The sequence below is a fragment of the Sceloporus occidentalis genome, unplaced genomic scaffold (genome assembly GCF_023333645.1).
Source record: "Sceloporus occidentalis isolate IW3139 unplaced genomic scaffold, rSceOcc1.0.p SCAF_1, whole genome shotgun sequence".
In the NCBI taxonomy this organism is placed as follows: Eukaryota; Metazoa; Chordata; class Lepidosauria; order Squamata; family Phrynosomatidae; genus Sceloporus; species Sceloporus occidentalis.
The window spans coordinates 181,470,794-181,490,240 of record NW_028316981.1 but is presented as its reverse complement, the minus strand read 5'-3'; the positions used below and the strand labels follow the sequence as shown (position 1 = coordinate 181,490,240).

The following is a 19,447-nucleotide window of genomic DNA, read 5'->3' as shown; positions in this document are numbered from 1 at the left end:
AAGGCCACTCCACAACATACTACGTCATTTGTACAAAGCAGCTTGTCTTGTGAGCTGAACAATATTTATACCTGTGCAGGTGTCCAAACAGAAAACCACCCCACCAGTTAAAAAGGCTCCCCCTGATAAGATATAAATTAGTCAAAATGGACTTTGTTCATGGTCCTTGGAGAGCAATACTTGTGTTTCCCTTGTATCTCTATGTACAGCCACCAGAGGGCTCCCGTTGTCTGCTACAAAAATTGGTCGATTCCAGAAACTTCACTCTTGTGGATGGTTCGGTCAGCGGCTGCTTGTGTTAAACTGCAAGTGATACTGGGCTGTGGGTGTGTTGGTGTAGACTTCTTTCTCCAGATACTGCAAGCTGTAAAACAAAGAAGGGAGATGTGTGTTGCAGGAAGGTGGATGTGCTTTCCCCACCTTCATTTGTGCTTCAGATTATCCCTGGTGTCAGTTTTCATTGATAGGAACATCAGACAAAAGTACTTGAATGTGTGTGTAATGTGCTTCCCCTCCACTGAGTAGCTATAGAGGGTGATGCTTCCAGCCAGACCTGACCTACATATTTCAAGAGGTTTAGCTGTTTATGCTTATGGGTAGATATTTTATACAAATATGTCCCCATAGGGTGGGCAACTGCATGGGGCCTGGGGCCAACTCTCCAGAGCTGTACCCTCCCCCATTGCTTTGGTGTGCCTTCAAGTTGTTTCCGACTCATGGCAATCCTAAAGTGAACCTATAACAGGGGTTTTCTTTTGGCAAGATTTGTTCAAAGGGGATGTACTATTGCTTTCATCTGCAGCGGAGAGTGTGTGACTTGCCCAAGGTCACCCAGTGGGTTTTCATAACCAAGTGGGGATCTGAACCCTGGTCTTCAGAATTATAGTCCAACGCTCAAACTTCTACACCACACTAGCTCTCTACTCTCCCCATAGCAGGCCCAAATACAGTATCTGTTTTCCTTTGTAGTCCTTTCAAAGTGGCAATATGGAGCCCTGATGGTGCAGTGATTAAATGCTGGTACTGCAGCCACAACGTGAGTTCTATCCCAGGGCCCCAAAGTTGACTCAGCCTGCCATCCTTTCATAGGTTGCTAAAATGAGTACCCAGTTTGTTGGGGGCAATTGGCTTACAGATTGTAAACCGCTTAGAGAGTGTTCAGTTCTCTGTTAAGTGGTATAAAAATATAAATGCTATTGCTGTTGCTAATGTCAGTTCCTGCCCACACTTTGAGAGAGACTGCAGAGGAGAAGAGAGGTACTTTGGGGTGGTGCGCAGTTCTGGGGTCCTTGTGAGGATGGAATGGGGGTATTTCCACATGTTTTCACACACTTAGTTTGCAGCAAAAAAATGGCTCTGAAATTTTGCCAAAAATGTTTGTTTTTTTAAAAATTGGGAGGGGAGGTTGGAAGGCTTTGGAGAAAATTGGGTCCAGGGGTTGCACTTTGCTCACCTCTGCCATAAGGGTTTTGTCGCCTGCTTTGACTGCCCAGGATCTTGTGGCATTGAGCATGCTACCAGAGGCTGCCCTGAGCTATTCTGGTGCTACAAAGACAGCAAGTGGCTTTTTGCTAAGCCAGGGGTGGACTATTACAGCAGGTCTGAGGGCAATATTCTGCCCTTGAGAGCTTCTGAGGGCTGCACAGACTTCCCAGGAAAAAAAAATACCCTGAAGTAACTGAAAGTCTACTTTTGCTTTTGTGGAACAGGAATTTTCAGAGATTAAGCAAGACAGTTCAAAAGGTGAATGGCTGTTTTTGGAGATTTCCAGAAGCATCAACCCCCCTCCTTTTTTTGGTCATTAATAGAGCAGCCTGGAAGGGTTGTAGGCTGCACCAGTAGCCTTGGGGGTTACCCTTTGCTCACTTCTGCACTCAGCAATTCTTGCATAGCTCTTATGCATTCCAATGAAAATCAGAGCGGGCTCCTACTCTACCTTCAGGCCACTTTTCAGTTATCCATCTGAAAACTCACTAGTTTCATGGGTACAGTTTACTTTCCAGCCTTGGGCTACTCACTTTGCCTTCTGTGCTTCTGCCAGCTCCTGGTTGTAGCCATCCAGGTTCTTCCTCAGCTGCAGGCGCAAATTTTGTTCCTGAACTTCCATCTGCATGGCAGCGCGATCGGCCAACTGCCGCTGCCGATCCCACTCAGCATCCCGCTGCCGTTCTTCTTCTCGCAGCCTCTGTAAGATAAAGAATCATAAAATCATTGAGTTGGAACAGACCTCAAGGGCCATCTAATCCAACCCCCGGGCATGCAGGAATATAGTATCATAGCACCCGCAACAGATGGCCATCCAGACTTTGTTTAAAAACCTCTAAAGAAGGAGACTCCACCACTCAGAGGGAGCATGTTCCACTGTTGAACAGCTCTTGTGTCAAGTTCCTACTAATGTTTAGGTAGGATCTCTTTCCCTGTAGTTTGAATCCATTGCTCCGTGTTGTAGTCTCCGCAGTAGCAAAAAACAAGCTTGCTCCATCTTTAATATGACATCCCTTAAAATGTTTCAACATCTGTCATGTCACCCCTTAACCTCTCCAGGCTAAACATACCAGCTCCCTAAATTGCTCCTCACAGGGCATGATTTCCATACCTTTCACCATTTTGGTTGCCCTCCTCTCAACTTGCTTCAAGGAACTGGAAGCCAGGTGCCATGTCAAGGGTAACAGTGCCAGCTCTGCTACTCCCAGTTCAGATCTCTGCTCTCCCATAGAATAACTGTTGTGCACTCAGCCTCTGTCCCATTCTTCATGTTTTACCAGTCTACCTCACAGGGCTGTTGTAAAGGGTTTCTGGGCTAGTGTGCCTATGAAGCACTTTGCAATACATGGACCATGCTGCAAAATTGCAGAGAATCTTTGTAATAACTATTCCAGCTGTGAGTTTTTTCTGTCATCTCCTGCTGTAGAACTTCACTGTTGCCATCAGGAGAAACAGGCAGCCATGGGAAACAGAGAGAAAGGAAGGCAGAAGACTGTGTATGGGGAGCCTGTGTTTGCAGAGGAGGATAACAAACAGCCTATTTCACAAGTTATCTGATATGGAGGAGCAGCAATTATTTTTCTCAGCATGCCAAGAGGGAAAAAAGAGGCCCATTGATACCCACGGTGCCTACTGGCTGCAACAATTTCTTTCCTTTTTGGAATCAGTCCAGAGACCTCCACTAGTACTGCTACAAGATGCACTAAACCAGCATTCCCAACATGATGGTGATAAATTTGTTGATGTGTGCCTTCAAGCCATTTCTGTCTTATAGTGACTCTAAGGCAGACCTATCTTGGGTTTTCTTGGATAATTTTTTCAGAGGGAGTTTGCCATTGCCATCCTCTGAGGCTGAGAAAGTGTCACTTGCCCATACCCAGTGGGTTTCTATGACCAAGCCAGAATTTGAACCCTGGTCGCCAAAGTCGCAGTCCAACACTCAAACCACTATGCCACACTGGCTTTCTTTTGATGATAAATAGCTTGCCTTCTATTTATCATCAAAAGATAAATAGTACACAAATAAAACAATATAAACAATTTAAAACAAATTTTAAAGCAATAATTCAAATTATTTTAATAATAATTCAATCTCATAAAACTTGAATATTTGAATAATAATTTGATTCAAATAATGTTTAGAATACAATGGGCCCTTATTACCTGCTGGGGTTTGCTTCCAGGACGTCATCCTCCCATGTAGACCAAAATCTGTGGATGCTCAAGTCCCCTTATATACAGTGACTCAATAAAATGGTGTCTCTTATATAAAATGGTAAAATCAAGGTTTACTTTTTGGAATTTATATTTTTGGGGGGATACTGTCTAATTGTGGATGGTTGAATTAATGGATTAAAAAATCTGTGGATATAGAAGACTGAGGTACAGGAATAACTTGCCACCCTGAGATCTTCAAATACAGGATGGGATATTAATATTTTAATGAATGAATAAATAAAAAACATATTAAGACAACAATTTAAAACAGAAAACAGCTTTAAAAAGGCTGTAACAATTATAAACCCATGTACATGTACCTTTAAAAGTACAATAAGTCTAAAAATTCTTTGTTTTTTTAAAAGCTGCGTTTTGGCTTTGCGACAGAAAAAGACTAGAATCCCATTTTGGGAGAAAGACGGGATATAAAACCAATAAATAAAGCAACAAATAAACAAACCACATTGGCACCAATTGGACCACCAAAGGGAAGCATTCCCCAGTTGAGGTGCCACAAAGGCCCTCTCCCATCTCCCCCTACACTATATTATCCCCACTGGTGAGACTCAGAGGAGAGCTCCTCCTGAAGACCTTTGTTCCTGGGCAGGTAGACATATAAAGCACTATCATCCCTAACCAACATTTGGTGGGCAAAAAGCCATATTTACTATTTAGAAACCTGTGCTCCTTAACCTGTACCTCCTTTCTGCTCACCATAAACAATTCTTCTCTGGCCTGTCCCTCCCCTCACCACTATGCTCTGTGCCACTTGCCTTGTTCTCCTTGCACTGTTCCTCCTGCGTCTTCAGCACAGCCTTCAGCTGGGCAGTGGTCATCCCTTTCCAGCTACTGGTGATCACACGGTCTGCCCCCATTGCACTTTGAGCTATGTCAGGAGTTTCCATCAGGAGGTTGCTGGTCAGATGGTTGTGGATCTCTGCATAGTTGTCATCCTGATCTCGCTGGCGGGCAAGGCGCTGCTGTTCAGCAACTTCAGCAGCCTGTTTAGGGCAAAGGAAGAGAGATGAGGTTTGATGGACTGGGTCCTCCTTGCCCAGGCCCACAATTAACTGTAGCAATGTTGCTGCAGTGGAGTCCAAATCTTTGCACTCTCTTCTCTCTCTAGTCTGGGCTACATTTAGCTAGGTATGTTTAACTTGGAAGATTAAGAACTGATATGAGAATCATATTTAAATAGTTGAAAAGATGTCATGTAGAACAGCGAGCAAACTCAGATTCTGCTGTTCCAGACATCAGGAAGTAATGGATTCATATTGCAAGAAACGAGATTTTCCACCAAAACATTTGGAAAAACCTTTTAAAAGCAAGAGCTGTTTAGCAGGGGAATAAATTGTCTTGGAGGGTACTGGACTCTCCTGAGGTGTTGAACAAGAGGTTGGATGGCCATCTCTCAGGAGTGCTTTAGTTGTGTGTTTCTGAATGGCAGCAGGTTTGATCAGGTGACCCCTGCAGTCCCTTCCAATGCTATGATTCTACGGGGTGGATGAAATGCAATCCTGCACTTTTATGGCCCTAATACCACTTGGATACCCCTTTCTTCTTACAAAAAGGAGAACTGACACTCCTGGAAGCCTCTAGAACAGGGGTAGGCAACCCTTTTGAGCCGGGGGCCGGGTTGCTGTCCCTCAGACAACTGGGGAGCCGAAGCCAAAAAAATAAATAATTAAATGATTTTTTAAAAAATTAAATAATTAAATAAACTGGGACAAATGTAGGATAAAATTTTGAAATGGAGGGCACTTTTTACATAAAAAATGGAGGACACGCAAAAAAATTTGCTGATCTTTAAAAAAATGTTAAGATAAATGCATGTTTCTGAGGCTTCTATAGACAATTGCCCCACCATGCCCCTTATGCAAGACGCCAAAGGCCCCGGCAGCAATCGGCGGCAAGACCAGACTGGGGCCGGTCCCAAGGCCTCTCCAGGCCGCATCCGGCCCGCGGGCCACAGGTTGCCTACCCCTGCTCTAGAAGTAGCAGTTCTCCTCCATGTTAAGGTAAGAACCCTCTTCCAGTTTCTTTTTCAAAGATGGAAGTAAACTTCTGGGTGCTTCCAGTTTGAGGAAACATTAAATGTAACCCATTTTTGTGCAGAGCATGGTCCTTACACCAGCCAAAGTTGCGTACACCTGCTCTCAAGAGTTCTCTGGATAAGGGATTAAAGTGGGTGTACCTGGGCTCGATTAAAGTCTGCTAATGCCATGGCTTTGGCCTTGCGACATTCCTCCTCCAAACGTGCCAGCTCCAGGGCTCTCTGGTCCAGCTCTACCCTTTTTTTGTCATCCAGGGTATCTACAAGCAGAATGGGATCACTGCAAATGGGTGTTCTGGCATGCAGTCTAGGCATTAGGTTACCCTGATACCTTTGTTTCTCCCCAACACAGAAATTCCCTACTAGCAGATTCTGGGCACCATAAAGAGAGCACCCAAAATCTGCTAACAAGAGAATGAGCATGTTGTAGTAGTTTAAGCATTGGACTATGGGGTTTATCACATGGGGGTTGGGATGGAATTGGGACTTTAAACAGTGATTAAGGCCCAGTACATGCCGCCAAGAAGCAGTGTCCAGGCAGTGATTCAAGGGTTAGGGACCGCGCATCAACCGCACAGTCCTTCACCCTAGGACGTCATGGCGGCAGCATAATGGCAGCCTCCCGTCCATATGGGGGCCATTATCGTGACATAAGCGTCGTGCAGGGTATAGACATCGCTGCACATCGCTTACATCATGAGTGCACCAACTCCCTACAACTCCAACCTTGTCCATCTCCCACATCACTGCCTATAATAGGTATGGCTGCTGGGAGTTGCAATCCAACAACATCTAGAAGGGCACATTATTCCCAACCCTGGACTAGGTAAACCAGTTGTGCCACTGAGATGACGAATAAAAGCTAGCAAAAAGAAAGGGTTGGGAGGGAACCTCTTAAAGATTTAGCTTCAGCCTGCCAACCAAACTAAATCTGACGTTTCCTTTCCCCATTTATTTCTCCTTGGAATGAGTGGTCTGGGGGAAAAGGTCAAGAATGTACTAAATACTAGTCAAAGGTGAGCCTATTGTGGGACAAAGTGAGGAAAGGCAGATTTAAAAGCAGCAGAGTAATTTTCACATTAAAAGGCGCAGAGTAAGGGATAGATCTGGAAAATTAACTGATTACGTCTGCCATAGTCTGCCCATTATGAAATGATGGGGAGCTTTGTTTCAAAAAGGACTGCAGCAGGAGGGAGCTTGAAGTATATTGACTGGTGGCAGGTGGGCTATGTTTTATAACACACATATTCCAAATGCAGGTGACTTTTCCTCCGTAATCTAAAGAACCTTTTTCTTTTTTTCTTTTTTTAAAGGCAGTCATCCTACAGACCTCAGGAATCTGAATGAAGCTGTTGTAAACCAGCATGGGCACCCAAAACTGAGTCTAATTTAAGAGCCTGGAACAAAAACTTTGCTGTGCAGTCTTTGTGAATGGTGAACATTACAATGAGACATGCTGAATACTAAGGGAGGCAGTAAAAGGCCTTTACTTTGGTGGGACCAGAAAAATCTCTTGGTATATTGTGCCTCAGATGATAGAAATAGAAACATTGTGGACTTTAGTGTCCTATTCCCACCCCTGCCCCCGCCAGCCCCTAAACTTAAGTGTCTTGGATAAGGCAACACTGCCTCATGCCCTCCAGCCAAAACATAGAACCTGGATGCATTATAGGTGGAGTCTCCCTTTTCTGGAATTCCGAAATCCAAAACACTTCAAAATCTCAAACATTTTTCACGGGTGACTGAAAGAGTGACACTTTTGCTTTCTGGTGGTTCAGTGTACACAAATTTTTTTTCATGTACAAAATTATTAAAATATTTTATAAAATTATCGTCAGGCTATGTGTATAAGAGGTCTACGAAACAAAAATGAATCTTGTGTTAGGTGCCATCTCCAACATCTCATTATGTACATATATGCAAATACAGGTATTCCAAAATCCAAAAGTAATCCAAATTCCAAAACACTTCTGGTCCAAAGCATTTTGGACTCAACCTGTATTTTGGATGACAGCTCCCAGAATCCCTCAACTGGCACAGCCAGTGCCTGTGCTGGCTGGGGAATTTTTGGAGTTATAGTTCAAAAAGGTTAATGTTGCCCAAGCCAAAAAGTACCTGCGTATTTTTGGTCTTTAAGGTTCTTTTCCCGTTCAGCTCTCTGCTCCTCCAGCGTTTGTTTGCGCTGCTCTTTCTGCAGTTTGCGCTGGGCTTTAGTATTCAGGTCCTCCCCAGCAAAGCGCTGCATGCTGGAAGGGCCGCAGCGGGGGTCATCATCACTCACACGGGCTGGGAGCTCTTTGTGGGTTGCATCAGGGTCTTGGAGGTCCCACTCCCGGCGCATGGAGGGCTGCTGCTCCTGCTCCCAAAACTCCACCATAGCCTGGTGCAACTGCTTTCTGTGTTGGCGCTCCTCTTCGTCCAACATCTGTGCGATCTTGTCGCACTGGACCCTGTCTACATCTGCACAGAAAGCATTAGATGTGTCAGGAGCTGCATCATTCAGCTTGCCTGCCACAGTCTGAAATGTTAATGTAGGAGGGTATAGCTTTATATGCTTGCTGCTTACTATTATGAATGTGTTAGGCAGGAAATAATGGGACATACAGCAGTGGGGTGTTAACTGCTAAAAACATGACTACATTCCTGTGTCATTAATGAACAGATGGAGGGGAGTTGAGACTGTCTCAAGACGATCCAAGATCACTCCCTTGGGAATACTGCAGAAGAAAGAAGGAGGGGGGCCTTCATGGGAACAGAAAAAAGAAAAATTATTTTCTAAACAAAAATGTTTTGCATTTGCTACAAATGAGAAGGTAGCCCACCAAAAATGTGGACTTGTATGTGTTTTCATTGTGGTTTGCTTATACTTGCTAGTTAACTCTGTCTGGTGAACATCATTCGTTACTGAATAAAGGTTTTCTGAGTTTTACTGCTGAAATTTACTGGACATAACATGATGCGTTCAGGCACAGTGAACAATGATGAGTCCACACATCATTCTGAAATAAGTGGGTGTTCCCTTATTGTAATGGATTTGTATCCTGCATTCAGTTGTATATGCAAACAGAAATTCTGCACTCAAGAGTATCAAGAATGTGTGAAAGATGGGGGAGAAATCCTGCATTTTGCAATATGTATACATCACTTAAAACAGTACTGCTCAGTCTTTGGACCTCCAAATGATTTGGACTTCAGCAATCAGAAGTCTCAGCCAGTGTGGCCAATGGTCAAAATTCTATGAGTTGACGTTCCAAACATCTGGAGGAACAAAGTTTGAGAACCACTGATGTAAAGTAAGCAAAACTGCCAGTTTCTCTTCAAGATCTTTTGCTACCTACCTACCTACCTACCTACCTTCCTTCCTTCCTTCCCCTTTTTTCAGATTCCTGCTAAGGTCAGATTATTGATTCCATAATTGGCTGTGTTTGTTTTTCTATTGTGGAACGTTCTTGGTTTAAAAGAAATTACAGCACAAGCCTATCAACTTGCAAAATGCTATTGAGCATTCCAAAAGTTATGGTTCTTTGTGTTAGAACTCACCCATCCACCCTGTGCCACTTTTTTACAACTTCTGTTTGCTTTCTGTTTGGTGGCCAGGACATTACTAGTGAACTGACCTTTTGTTAGTAATTTCTTGTTTCCCATGGCAGGGGATAACGTATTCATGTTTCCATTTTTTTGTCCTCCATGGTTCAGGTTATCTAGGCATGGACTAAAGTAGGGCTATGCAAATTACTTTTTTGGCCCTTTTTCAGTGAGACAAGCTCACCACAGTTCAAATCCCGCCTGCCTCTAAGTGAAAGGAATTTCACAGAACTGCAGGTTTTGTTTTTGCTGTGCATCTAACTAGATTTATTAGTTACCTGACAGTTTATCCAGCCCCACTGAAGGATCTTTTGCTTTGTCTAACTGCTGTCAAGTTGACTTTGACTTATGGTATCCCTATGAATGAGAGACCTCCAAGTCACCCTGTCATCAACAGCCCTGTTAAAGTCTAGCAGATTGAGTGTATCCATCTATAATGTGGCCTTCCTTTTATCCTACTGCTTATTATATTATCAAGGGTTATTGTCTTTTCTGATATCATGTATATGTCCAAAGTACAGCAGTATCCATTTAGACATCTTGGCTTCTAGGGGGAGTTCGGGCTTCATTTGCCCTTGGACCCATTGATTTGTCTTTTTGGCAATCCAGAGTTCATGCTGAACTGTCCTCTAGAACAGTATTTCAAATGAAATGACCCCCCACACACACACACAACTGTCCAGCTTTCACATTCATACACAGAAATCAGAAATACAATGGCATGGACAATCCCAACTTTAGTATTTAATGATATAGCTTTACACTTAAGATCTTGTTTAGTTGCTTCACAGCTGCCCTTCCAAGTCCTAGCTGTCTTCTGATTTCTTGACTGCTGTCTCCATTGTCATTAATGACTGAGCCAAGAAATGGAAAAGCTTGAACTACAATGTCTTCATCGCCTGCATGTTAAGTAAATCATCTGTGGCCATTATTTGTGTGTGTGTGTGTGTGTGTGTGTGTGTGTGTGTGTGTGTGTGTGTTGTGTGCTCAACTGTAAACACTGCCTTTGCATTTTCTTCCTTGATTTTTGTCAGTAATCATTCTAAGTCTTTGTTATTTTCTGCTAATAGTAAGGTGTCATCTGCATATCTTAAATTGTTGATGTTCCTTCTTTCAATTTTCATACCTCTTTCCTCTGAATCTAATCCTGCCTTATGTATGATATCTTCAGCATACAAGTTAAACAGACAGGATGACAAGATACAGGCTTACCCAACCCCTTGCCAGTTAGAAACCATTCAGTTTCTCCATATTCTGTCCTGAAGGTAGGCTCTTATCTTAAGTACAGGTTAGACATCAGGACAATCTAATATTATGGCTCACCCATTCTTTAAGAGCAATCCATAGTTTTCCACGATCTATACAGTCAAAGGCTTTGCTATAATCTATAAAATATAGGCTGATTTTCTTTTAAAACTCTTTGGTGGCTCCATTATCCAACATATGTTTGCAACATGATCCCTACTGCCTCTTCCTTTCCTGAGCCCAGCTGAACATCTGGCATTTCTCGCTTTATATATGATAGAAGTGTTTTTTGTAGAATTTTGAACATCACTTTGCTTGCATGGGAAATTAATGCAATGGTCCTTAGGTTACTACAATCCCTGGTGTTCCCTCTTTTGAGGATTGGAATGTATATTGAGTGTTCCCAATCTGTGGGACATTGTTTTGTTTTTCAGATGTGTTGACAGATTTTGGATAGAACTAGAGTAGATTCTGTCTCTGAAGACTGAATCAACTCTATTGGTATGCCATCTATTCCTGGTGATTTATTTCTCCTGAGTGCTCTCAGTACAGCTCCACTTAACTTTCTAATACTGTAGGCTCATCTTCAAATGGTTATTCCTTGAATGAATCTGTCATTTTTTCATCTCCTTTATATAACTCTTCAGTGTATTGTTTTCATCTTATTTTTATTTCTACTTACTCATGTAATGTGTTCCCTTGCTGGTTCAGTGGTCCCCCACCCTTGGTTTAAATTTCCCTTTGATTTCTCAGATCTTGTAGGAGAGGTCTCTTGTTTTTGTCTTGTTTCTTTTCATGGATTGTTACAGTTCAGTGGGCCCTTGGTGTTCACTGGGGCTTAGTTCCAGGCCCCACTGTGGATACTAAAATCCATAGATGCTCAAGTCCTATTACACTTATCCCTCCACATTTGCTGGGGTTAGGGGCACAGGACCCCCGTGAACGTGGAAAAACTGCAAATAACAAAAACACTATGTTTTATCTGAGAGAACACCTCTCTAGGAATCTTTAGGTCTTCCAGTGCAACTCTGTGGTCAACATCTGCTAGACCATAGAATTGCGCTGGAGGAACTACAAATGCCTATTGGAGTCTTCTCTCTAGGAATTTCTCGGTCCTTCAGTGTGACTTTGAGTTAAAGTTGACCAGAGTTGTGCTGGAGGACCTAGATATTCCTAGAGAGAACATATTAATAAAATCTGTGAATAATCAAATCCACAAAAGTCAAAGCTGCAAATGTGGAGGGATGAGTGTATATAAAGTAGCATAGTAAAATGGTGCCCCTTTTATAAAATGGAAAAATCAAGGTGTACTTTTTGGAATTGGGGAGGGGATATTTTCAAGCCATAGAATTCTTGGATACAGAATCCATTGATACAGAGGACCAACTGTAGTTCTTCTTATCCCTGCTTATAAGTCAATTCAGGGTCCTGATCTACTTGTTTCTTTTTAGTTTTGCTTCTTGACTGTCTTTAAGTTAGTTTTTTTTAGTTATTGACAGTGTCTTTTTGCATTCCTCCCTGACAATGTCCCTGGCTCCAGTCCAGAGTTCATCTGGTTCTTGGTCAATTAGTAGTCCAATTTTTTCCATCAAATAATCCAAGAAATGCATAGAGTCATTTCTTGGATTATTTGAATAACGTGTTTGCGATAAACAAGTTTTGTGTGTCTGTGTTGTGTGCCTTCAAGTAGTTTCCAACTTATAGAGGCACTGGCCTTGAAAAATTCCATCACTCACTTTCCTGCTTCATTTCTTGATCCTAGGCCAAGGACACAGCCATGGCTCTGAATCTGCAAGACTTGAACAGAGTAGTCAAAGAGAAGGAAACCTAGCGGGCTATCATTCATTGGGTTGCCATAAGTTGAAGTCAACTTGATGGGAGTTAACAACAAATTTATGTGTCTTATGATATATCCACACTGTACAATTATAGCAACTTGATTTCATTTTAACTGTCATGACTCCATCCTGTGGAACTCTGGGATTCATAGTTTGGTGAGAGATCCAAAGATCTCTAGCCCACTCCCCTGAATTGCAGCACTAGGGCTCTCTGGCAGAGAATTCTAACTCCTTCGTCAAACTACAGATCCCAGTATTCCCTGCAGTGGAGTCATGTCAATTAAAGTGGGATCAAACTGCTATAATTGTGTACCATGGACGCATCCTTAATTTGCCAAAGAGTTAAGTGATTGGCTTTCTCTCTTCCTCTTAAGTTTTCAACTAGCCTTTATTCAGTTTTTTTTTTAAAATGTCCCTGCCTTGTTGATACTTATTTTATCCTCTGTTTTATATACTTTAATTGCTTATACTGCATTTTTATTTGGGGAGCTCTTTTACAGCATTTTTAAAAAATAGCTATCAAAAACTTTGAACAAACAAAAAGTACTAATATTAGTATCCAGTACAGGAAAAAAGGATATCAGACAGATCGTGCAATAAAGGTAACATGCTATCTATCAGCATTGTTGGAACTATTGTCTTCATGTCTCTCAAGTGACTGCAGAAAGCTACAGCTTTACAGTGCAACAGAAACAACCTCATAAAAGCAATGTTCTTTTCCTATATTCAGCAACTCCTTTAGCTCCTGAAATTTCACTGACACACTGCCCACACATTTCCAATTACATCTTTGCAACAGGAAAGCTAGGAAGATGAGGTGTTTTCTTTAGTCTCTGAAGTGCGAAATGAACTGAGAAACTAAACTGTATATCAGTGTCCTCAGTTCTGCAACTTTTCTGTATGCCTGCAGTGTTGCCACATAGGTCTAACCTGCATTGTAGAAATAATGCAGTTTGACACTGCTGTAACTGCCATGGCTCCATGCTATGAAATATTGGGATTTGTAGCTTGTTGTGGCACCAGAGCTCTGTGACACAAAATTACAAATCCCAGAATTCCATAGCATTGAGTTATGGCAGTTAAAGCAGTGTCAAACTGCATTATTTATGCAGTACAGATTAAGTCTTAGAAACAACACTTCATCCCGGTAATCAGTTCTATAGGCTTCAAAGAGATGTCATCAGTTCACTCAATGTTCTCTACTCATATTCCTAGCACAAAGGTTGGGCTCAGAGATTAGTTCAATCTGCCTATATTCCAGCAAACATTCACACACACATCCCTAGAAAAGTGGGTAAAATGTATATGTTTCACTAATTTACCATATTTATATGGACACCCATCAACCAATGTTTTCTGTACAGTTGAGAGAACTGAGAACACCTACCACAAAATGCAGTAAAAATACAACACAAATAGTAAAATAGAACCTTAGAGCTTTCTTTTTTAGTAGTGGAAAAATAAGACCAGCCTCAAAAGCTTAAAATGAAAGTTGTAAGTTTCTTTAAAAGGTGAGTAGATAAAAATGAAAGACAATAAAGCCTCTGGCCAAACAGGCCTCTGGGGATACTTTTGTAAATCCCCTCTCTTTAGTAGCCAGCCATCTTTACTTGCTAGTGTTCCCACGATATAAGACTGTTAATTTGTTTTCTTTCAAGGGTCCATTTCCATACTGACGTCAACTGAGGAATCCCTGCACTTGGCAAAGAATTTGGACCATATTGTTTTGTAGGGAAAGATTGATAAGAACACAACATCTGTGTTAGATGAGACCAGAAGCCTATCCAGTCCAACATTCTATTCACCCAGTGGCTAGACAAGCTGGCCTTTGCTTTAAATGTGAATGGAGCAGACAAGATGATCCATTATATCTAGTTTTGCCAATTTTCACCAGCAGATCCCAGAGAAAGTTTACTCCCAATCCTATACATTATTCAGAAATAATGCTCAACCTTATAAAGCATGTTTATGAGAGCCAACATGGTGTGGTGGTTTGAGCGTTGGACTATGATTCTGAAAATCAAGGTTTGATTCCCTGCTCGGCCACAGAAACCCACTGGGTGACCTCAGGCAAGTCACACACACTCAGTTCCAGAAAACCCTGTGATAGGGTCGCTTTAGGGTTGCCTTATGTTGGAAATGACTTGAAGGTACAGAACAACAAAGCATATTCAGGACTCCAGTCTTAAACCACAATCTAAGACTGATAGTCCCAGCTCAAGTAGATCCGCTGAACCAATGGGTGCTTCACAAGTTAACAAATAAATCTCATTGACTCAGTAGGTTACTCTAGTAGTTGGATCTAACAAGGGAAGCAAAACCTTGTTGAGCTGATGCATTTAATTCCCTTTAGGGTCATGTACTTTCCTGCCCTTGAAAATAACCCCTCCGTTGGCCCTACATTGCAGAGAGGTAAAGCTGTAGGTTCATTTCTTTCACCAGTATCCTGAGGCAGGTCCAGCAGCAAAGCAGAACAGAAACACTTACCAAAAGCTTTATCTCGTTGTTTCTCTGCATTCTCTCTGAGTTTTCGTTCTTCCACCTGTCTTTTCAAGCCTTCAACATCCACCTTAAGAAGAGTGTGGGATATCAATAGCAGCACAGGTTAGTAGCAGCACAAACAAACCAAAAAACCCCCAAATCTTCTGCAAATGTCATGCAGGATTCCTCCCACGTCTCCCAGCTAAAAGCAGAAGACACTGTGATACTTCACAGACTAAATTTGTTATGGCATAAGCTCTTCTATTTCACAACTTTATTTGGTTCAGAATGAAGTGGCAAAGCTGTTGATAGGAACTTGTTAATTTAGAGCAAGCGCCTCTGCTCCTGCGCTGGTTTTGCAAGCTTCCATTTGTTGCTAGGCTCAAACTGAAAGATTGTTTATTACTTTTCAAGCCAAAAATGGCACCTTTAGGGAAATGGACTGCTTCTTGAGGTGAGAAAGCCCTGATGCATGCCTTGCTGCCATTGGAAGTCTAATTTGTGAGATTGGAAAGGGCCTGGCATTTACCCAATTGCCCACTAACACTGGTTTGTTATATTTTCCCTGCTATTTCCCGAATTGTTTTATTCCAACATTTTAAAATGTTATTTTCTTGTTTCTAATGTGATCTGCCTTGAGTACCTCTTCTGTGTCAGGAGAGAAAGACAGAAACAAAATTAGCAAACAAAGATTTACCTGTATAAAACCATTAGTCTGTGTGTCTCTGTGTTTGAATGATCTCTGATAGGTCTATATCTCTGGAACCCATCCCCTGAGGATGTATTCCCAACCAATTCATCCTGCTTTCATTTCAGAGAGCCAGGCCTGCAACCAGAGTCTTCACCATCCTTTTCAGTTATCCCCTTTCTGGGAAGAGTGCAGAAGGTGGGGACAAGAAAGGACAAACGACTGTAAACATGGCACCTCCTACCATGAAGCAGGGCCATTCACAATCTGTATCCAAAAATATTCAGCTTTCTGTACCGAGGCAGCAACTTATGTGTTATAAAAAAGATATGAATAAACAGCCCACATGCAGAGGCTTGATCAGAGGCTCAATTCAAACGATCCTCCATTTGGAAACAAATTGCAGACTTGTAGGTTGCTACCCTGCCTTCTCTCTTTTCTACCATTTTCCTGTTAGGTTTCCTGCTTAACCCTAACTGTACTTCGACATGATTCCAAATCAGCAAAACGTGTTTAACACTTTGGAACCATGGAGCCCATAACACTGGTAAGTTGCCTTTAGCTGCACCTCATTCATCAAGCTGAGAGGTAAAGGCCAAGTCATCTCCTCCAGAAAAAGATATATTAAGGGGAATCTGCATGTAAGAATAACTATTTATAGCTGTTTCAGCTCTTCTGGATATTGAGGGACTCCAGTGCCGTTTCCCTCCAAAGCAGCGTTTCCGCCTCATGCTAACATACCGCCCCACAATCCTACAAGTCTCACCCCCATCTTGCGGAAGCGAGCATTAAAGATGCGGCTCCGTCTTTCCCTCTCTCGATTCCTGCGGGCTTCGATGGCAGCTGCCTCTTTGGCGTCCGCCTGAACGTCCACTTTATACATCTCTGCACCTGCAACGGGAGGAAGGGTTCGTATGTGAGACGCAGCGAGAGTCAGAAGTTTTGAACATACATACTCAGATCGTCCCCGCTTTGTCGTTTATGGTGGTTCCCAAACTTTGGTCTTCCAGGTGTTTTTGGACTCCAACCCCCAGAAGCCACAGCTAGCTTTGGCCAACAGAAAAGGATTCTGGGACCTAAAGTCCAAAACATCTGGAGGGGGGCCAAAATTTGGGAACCAGTGAGTGGGACTCACTCAGGGCTCCCCTTAGGCCACAGTGATCCCCAAACTTTGCTCTTCCAGCTGTTTGGACCCCAGCTCCCAGAATCCCTGACAGTTGTTCCTTCTGGCTGGGGCTGTTGGGAGTTGGAGTCCAAAAAAACAACAAAAATATCTGGAGAAACATAGTTTGGGGACCACTGGGTGTTGTTGGACTATGATTCCCAGCATCCCCCACCAGGTCGGGGATGCTGGGACCTGTAGTCCAAAAAAACCAAGGAGGGGCTGAATTTGAACCCAGGACCCAGCGCTCACCTGTCCCTTTGCAGAGCAACGCTTGGTTTCTGGTTGCTATGACAACGGGCCAGGCTGTTTTCCCACCCCTTTGGAAAGAACGCCTGGGTTCCACTCAATTTATGCAAATATCTGTAGGCCCTCAGCCTATCAGCATAGCGAGAAGCCCCGAGTAGGCGGGACCACCTCAGGGCTAAGGTTAGCGGCTAGAGAATGGAAAGGGGGAGGAGCCTAACAGCTGAGCGAGAAGCCCGGACGTAGACTTTACAGCAGTGATTCCCAAACGTTAGTCCGCCATGTTTTTTTGGGACTTCGACTCCCAGAAGGCTTAGCCAACGTGGCCAACGGTCAGGAACTCTGGGGGCTGAAGTTCAAAGCGTCTCCAAGACCAAACTGTGCCCTTTAAGGGGATTTTGGACTTCATCTCCCAGAATCCCAGACTATAGGCCAACACGGCTGAGGCTTCTGGGAGCTGAAGTCCAAAATTCTCTTAAAGGGACCACATTGGGAAAGTGGGCGGAGCTTCGTATGCAAAATACATGGAACAGCGTCGTCCTATCACCGAGCGCTATTCCGGAAGAAGCCCATTCCTTCCTGAGGCCGTGACCTCTCGCGAGGTTTGGAGGCTCCCGCCCTTCTTGCGGGCGAGAGCGGTGGTCTCTGCGCTCTAAAGCGAAGGGGTCCCTTGTTGGGCCCTGTGTCCCCTGCGGGGCCCCGTAGTTTGCAAGCCCTTCCTGCCTCGAAATGGGGTTCCTGAAGCTGATCGAGATCGAGAACTTCAAATCCTACAAAGGGCGGCAAATCATCGGGCCCTTCCAGAGCTTCACCGCCATCATCGGCCCCAATGGATCCGGTAAGACTAGGGAGGGATGAGCCACGCTGCGGGGATAATAACCCCGTTTGAGACAGCTTTAGTTGCCCTGGCTCAGTGCTAGGGAATGCCGGGAACTGTAGTTCATTGTGGCACCAGACAGAAGGCTCGATGTCTTACAAAACTGCAGTTCCCAGAATTCCATAGCATTGAGCCAGGGCAGTCAAAGTGGTCTCAAAGTGGATTATTTCTGCAATGTGTGCTTGGACCACTGTGAGCCAGGCTGCATCCACACTGGAGAAATAATCCACTTTGAGACCACTTTGACTGCCCTGGCTTAGTGCTATGGGATTCTGGGTATTGTAGTTTTGTGAGACATTGAGCCTTCTCTGTCTCTAGCACTGAGCCACAGCAGTTAAAGTGGCCTCAAACTGGATTATTCCTGCAGTGTGTTAGTGTTAGGAGCACAACCCCCCCCCCCCCCCATGAATATGGAAAAACTGCAGATAACAAAAACACCATGTTTTTACCCAAAAGGACACCTCTCTAGGAGTCTATGTCCTCCAGTGCAATTCTGTGGCCAGTGTCTGACAGACACTGACTGACCCTAGACCTGCCCTGGAGGAGCTACAAAGGCCTAGAAGAGCATTCTCTCTAGGAGTAATCTCTAGGTCTTTCAGTGCAACTATTAGTTAAAGTTGACCATAGTGTTGCACACTGGAGGACCTAGAGATTCCTGGAGAGGACATATTAATCAAATCCGTAAATAATCAAAGCCACAAATATGGAGGGATGAGTGTACATTTTATTAAGACATTGTTATAGTTGTTCTCAGGTAAGATGGTATGGAGGGATGGCACATGCACAGGGCCACATGGAGAGGTGGGAATTGAAATGCTTGTGATTTTTCAATTTTGCAAAGGGGGTCTGGAACGGATCGCCCACAAAAACAGGGGCAACTGTACTTGTATTCAAACAAACAAACAGCTTCATTTATATACCGCTTCATACTGAACTAACAGTGTCTAAGCGGTTTACAAAGTGTAAGCTAATTGCTGCCAACAATCTGGGTACTCATTTTAGCGACCGCCTCGGAAGGATGCAAGCCTGGGTCAGGCTTGAGCCCTTTTGCTGGCACTGAACTCACAACCTTGTGGTTTTGACTGAGTGGCTGCAGTACAGGCATTTAACCACTGCACCAACCAAAGGTGCAAACCATTTGGTGCTTGCTTTTGAAACCAAGGTTTCTTTATCAGACGAAGATGTTTAACAAGTGTGTAAGGGATGAGGCGACAGGAAGCTATGATTTTAGAGCACCTTCAGGTCGTATGTGCATCAGGACATGCATTGGCATTACTGGGGTTGCTATCACCCCATGTGATAACTCACTCAGCCCCCACTGACTTCTTCCCATACCACACCATACTTAGGAATGTTTTTTTGTACTAATGGTATTCATAAATCGTAATTCTCATATGACACTGAATGTAATGGCAATAGTTGTGACATAAAGGTAAAGGTATTCCCCATTGACAAGGTTGTCAAGTCGTGTCCGACCACAGGAGGTGGTGCTCATCTCTGTTTCTAAGCCAAAGAGCCAGCGTTGTCAGAGACTACTCTGTGACCATGTGGCCAGCATGATTTCACAGAA

At 43.4% G+C, this 19,447-nt stretch overlaps 2 protein-coding genes across 3 annotated transcripts in view; one reads left to right on the top strand and one right to left on the bottom strand.

The window, feature by feature from the left end:
* Positions 1-23: 23 nt before the first annotated feature.
* On the bottom strand, positions 24-17,598 carry RIBC1 (RIB43A domain with coiled-coils 1). 2 transcript variants are annotated; one of them, XM_089485223.1, is made up of 8 exons: positions 17,525-17,598; positions 16,359-16,483; positions 14,911-14,992; positions 7,871-8,215; positions 5,897-6,015; positions 4,476-4,703; positions 2,019-2,185; positions 24-364 (listed from the first exon to the last, which is right to left on the bottom strand). In XM_089485223.1, the coding sequence occupies exons 2-8, from the start codon at positions 16,473-16,475 to the stop codon at positions 283-285; spliced, it is 1,140 nt and encodes a 379-aa protein (XP_089341349.1). In that variant the 5' UTR covers positions 16,476-16,483; positions 17,525-17,598; the 3' UTR covers positions 24-282. The 2 variants fall into 2 exon arrangements, with proteins under 2 accessions (XP_089341349.1, XP_089341346.1); XM_089485220.1 differs by lacking the exon at positions 17,525-17,598 and adding an exon at positions 17,007-17,501.
* The window catches only part of LOC149322946 (structural maintenance of chromosomes protein 1A), a 30,906-nt gene continuing 28,982 nt past the window's right edge, over positions 17,524-19,447 (top strand). Inside the window, exon 1 of the mRNA XM_089485206.1 lies at positions 17,524-17,838. Coding sequence (XP_089341332.1) covers positions 17,730-17,838 — 109 coding nt within the window. The 5' untranslated portion in view covers positions 17,524-17,729. The remainder of the gene's footprint in view (positions 17,839-19,447) is intronic.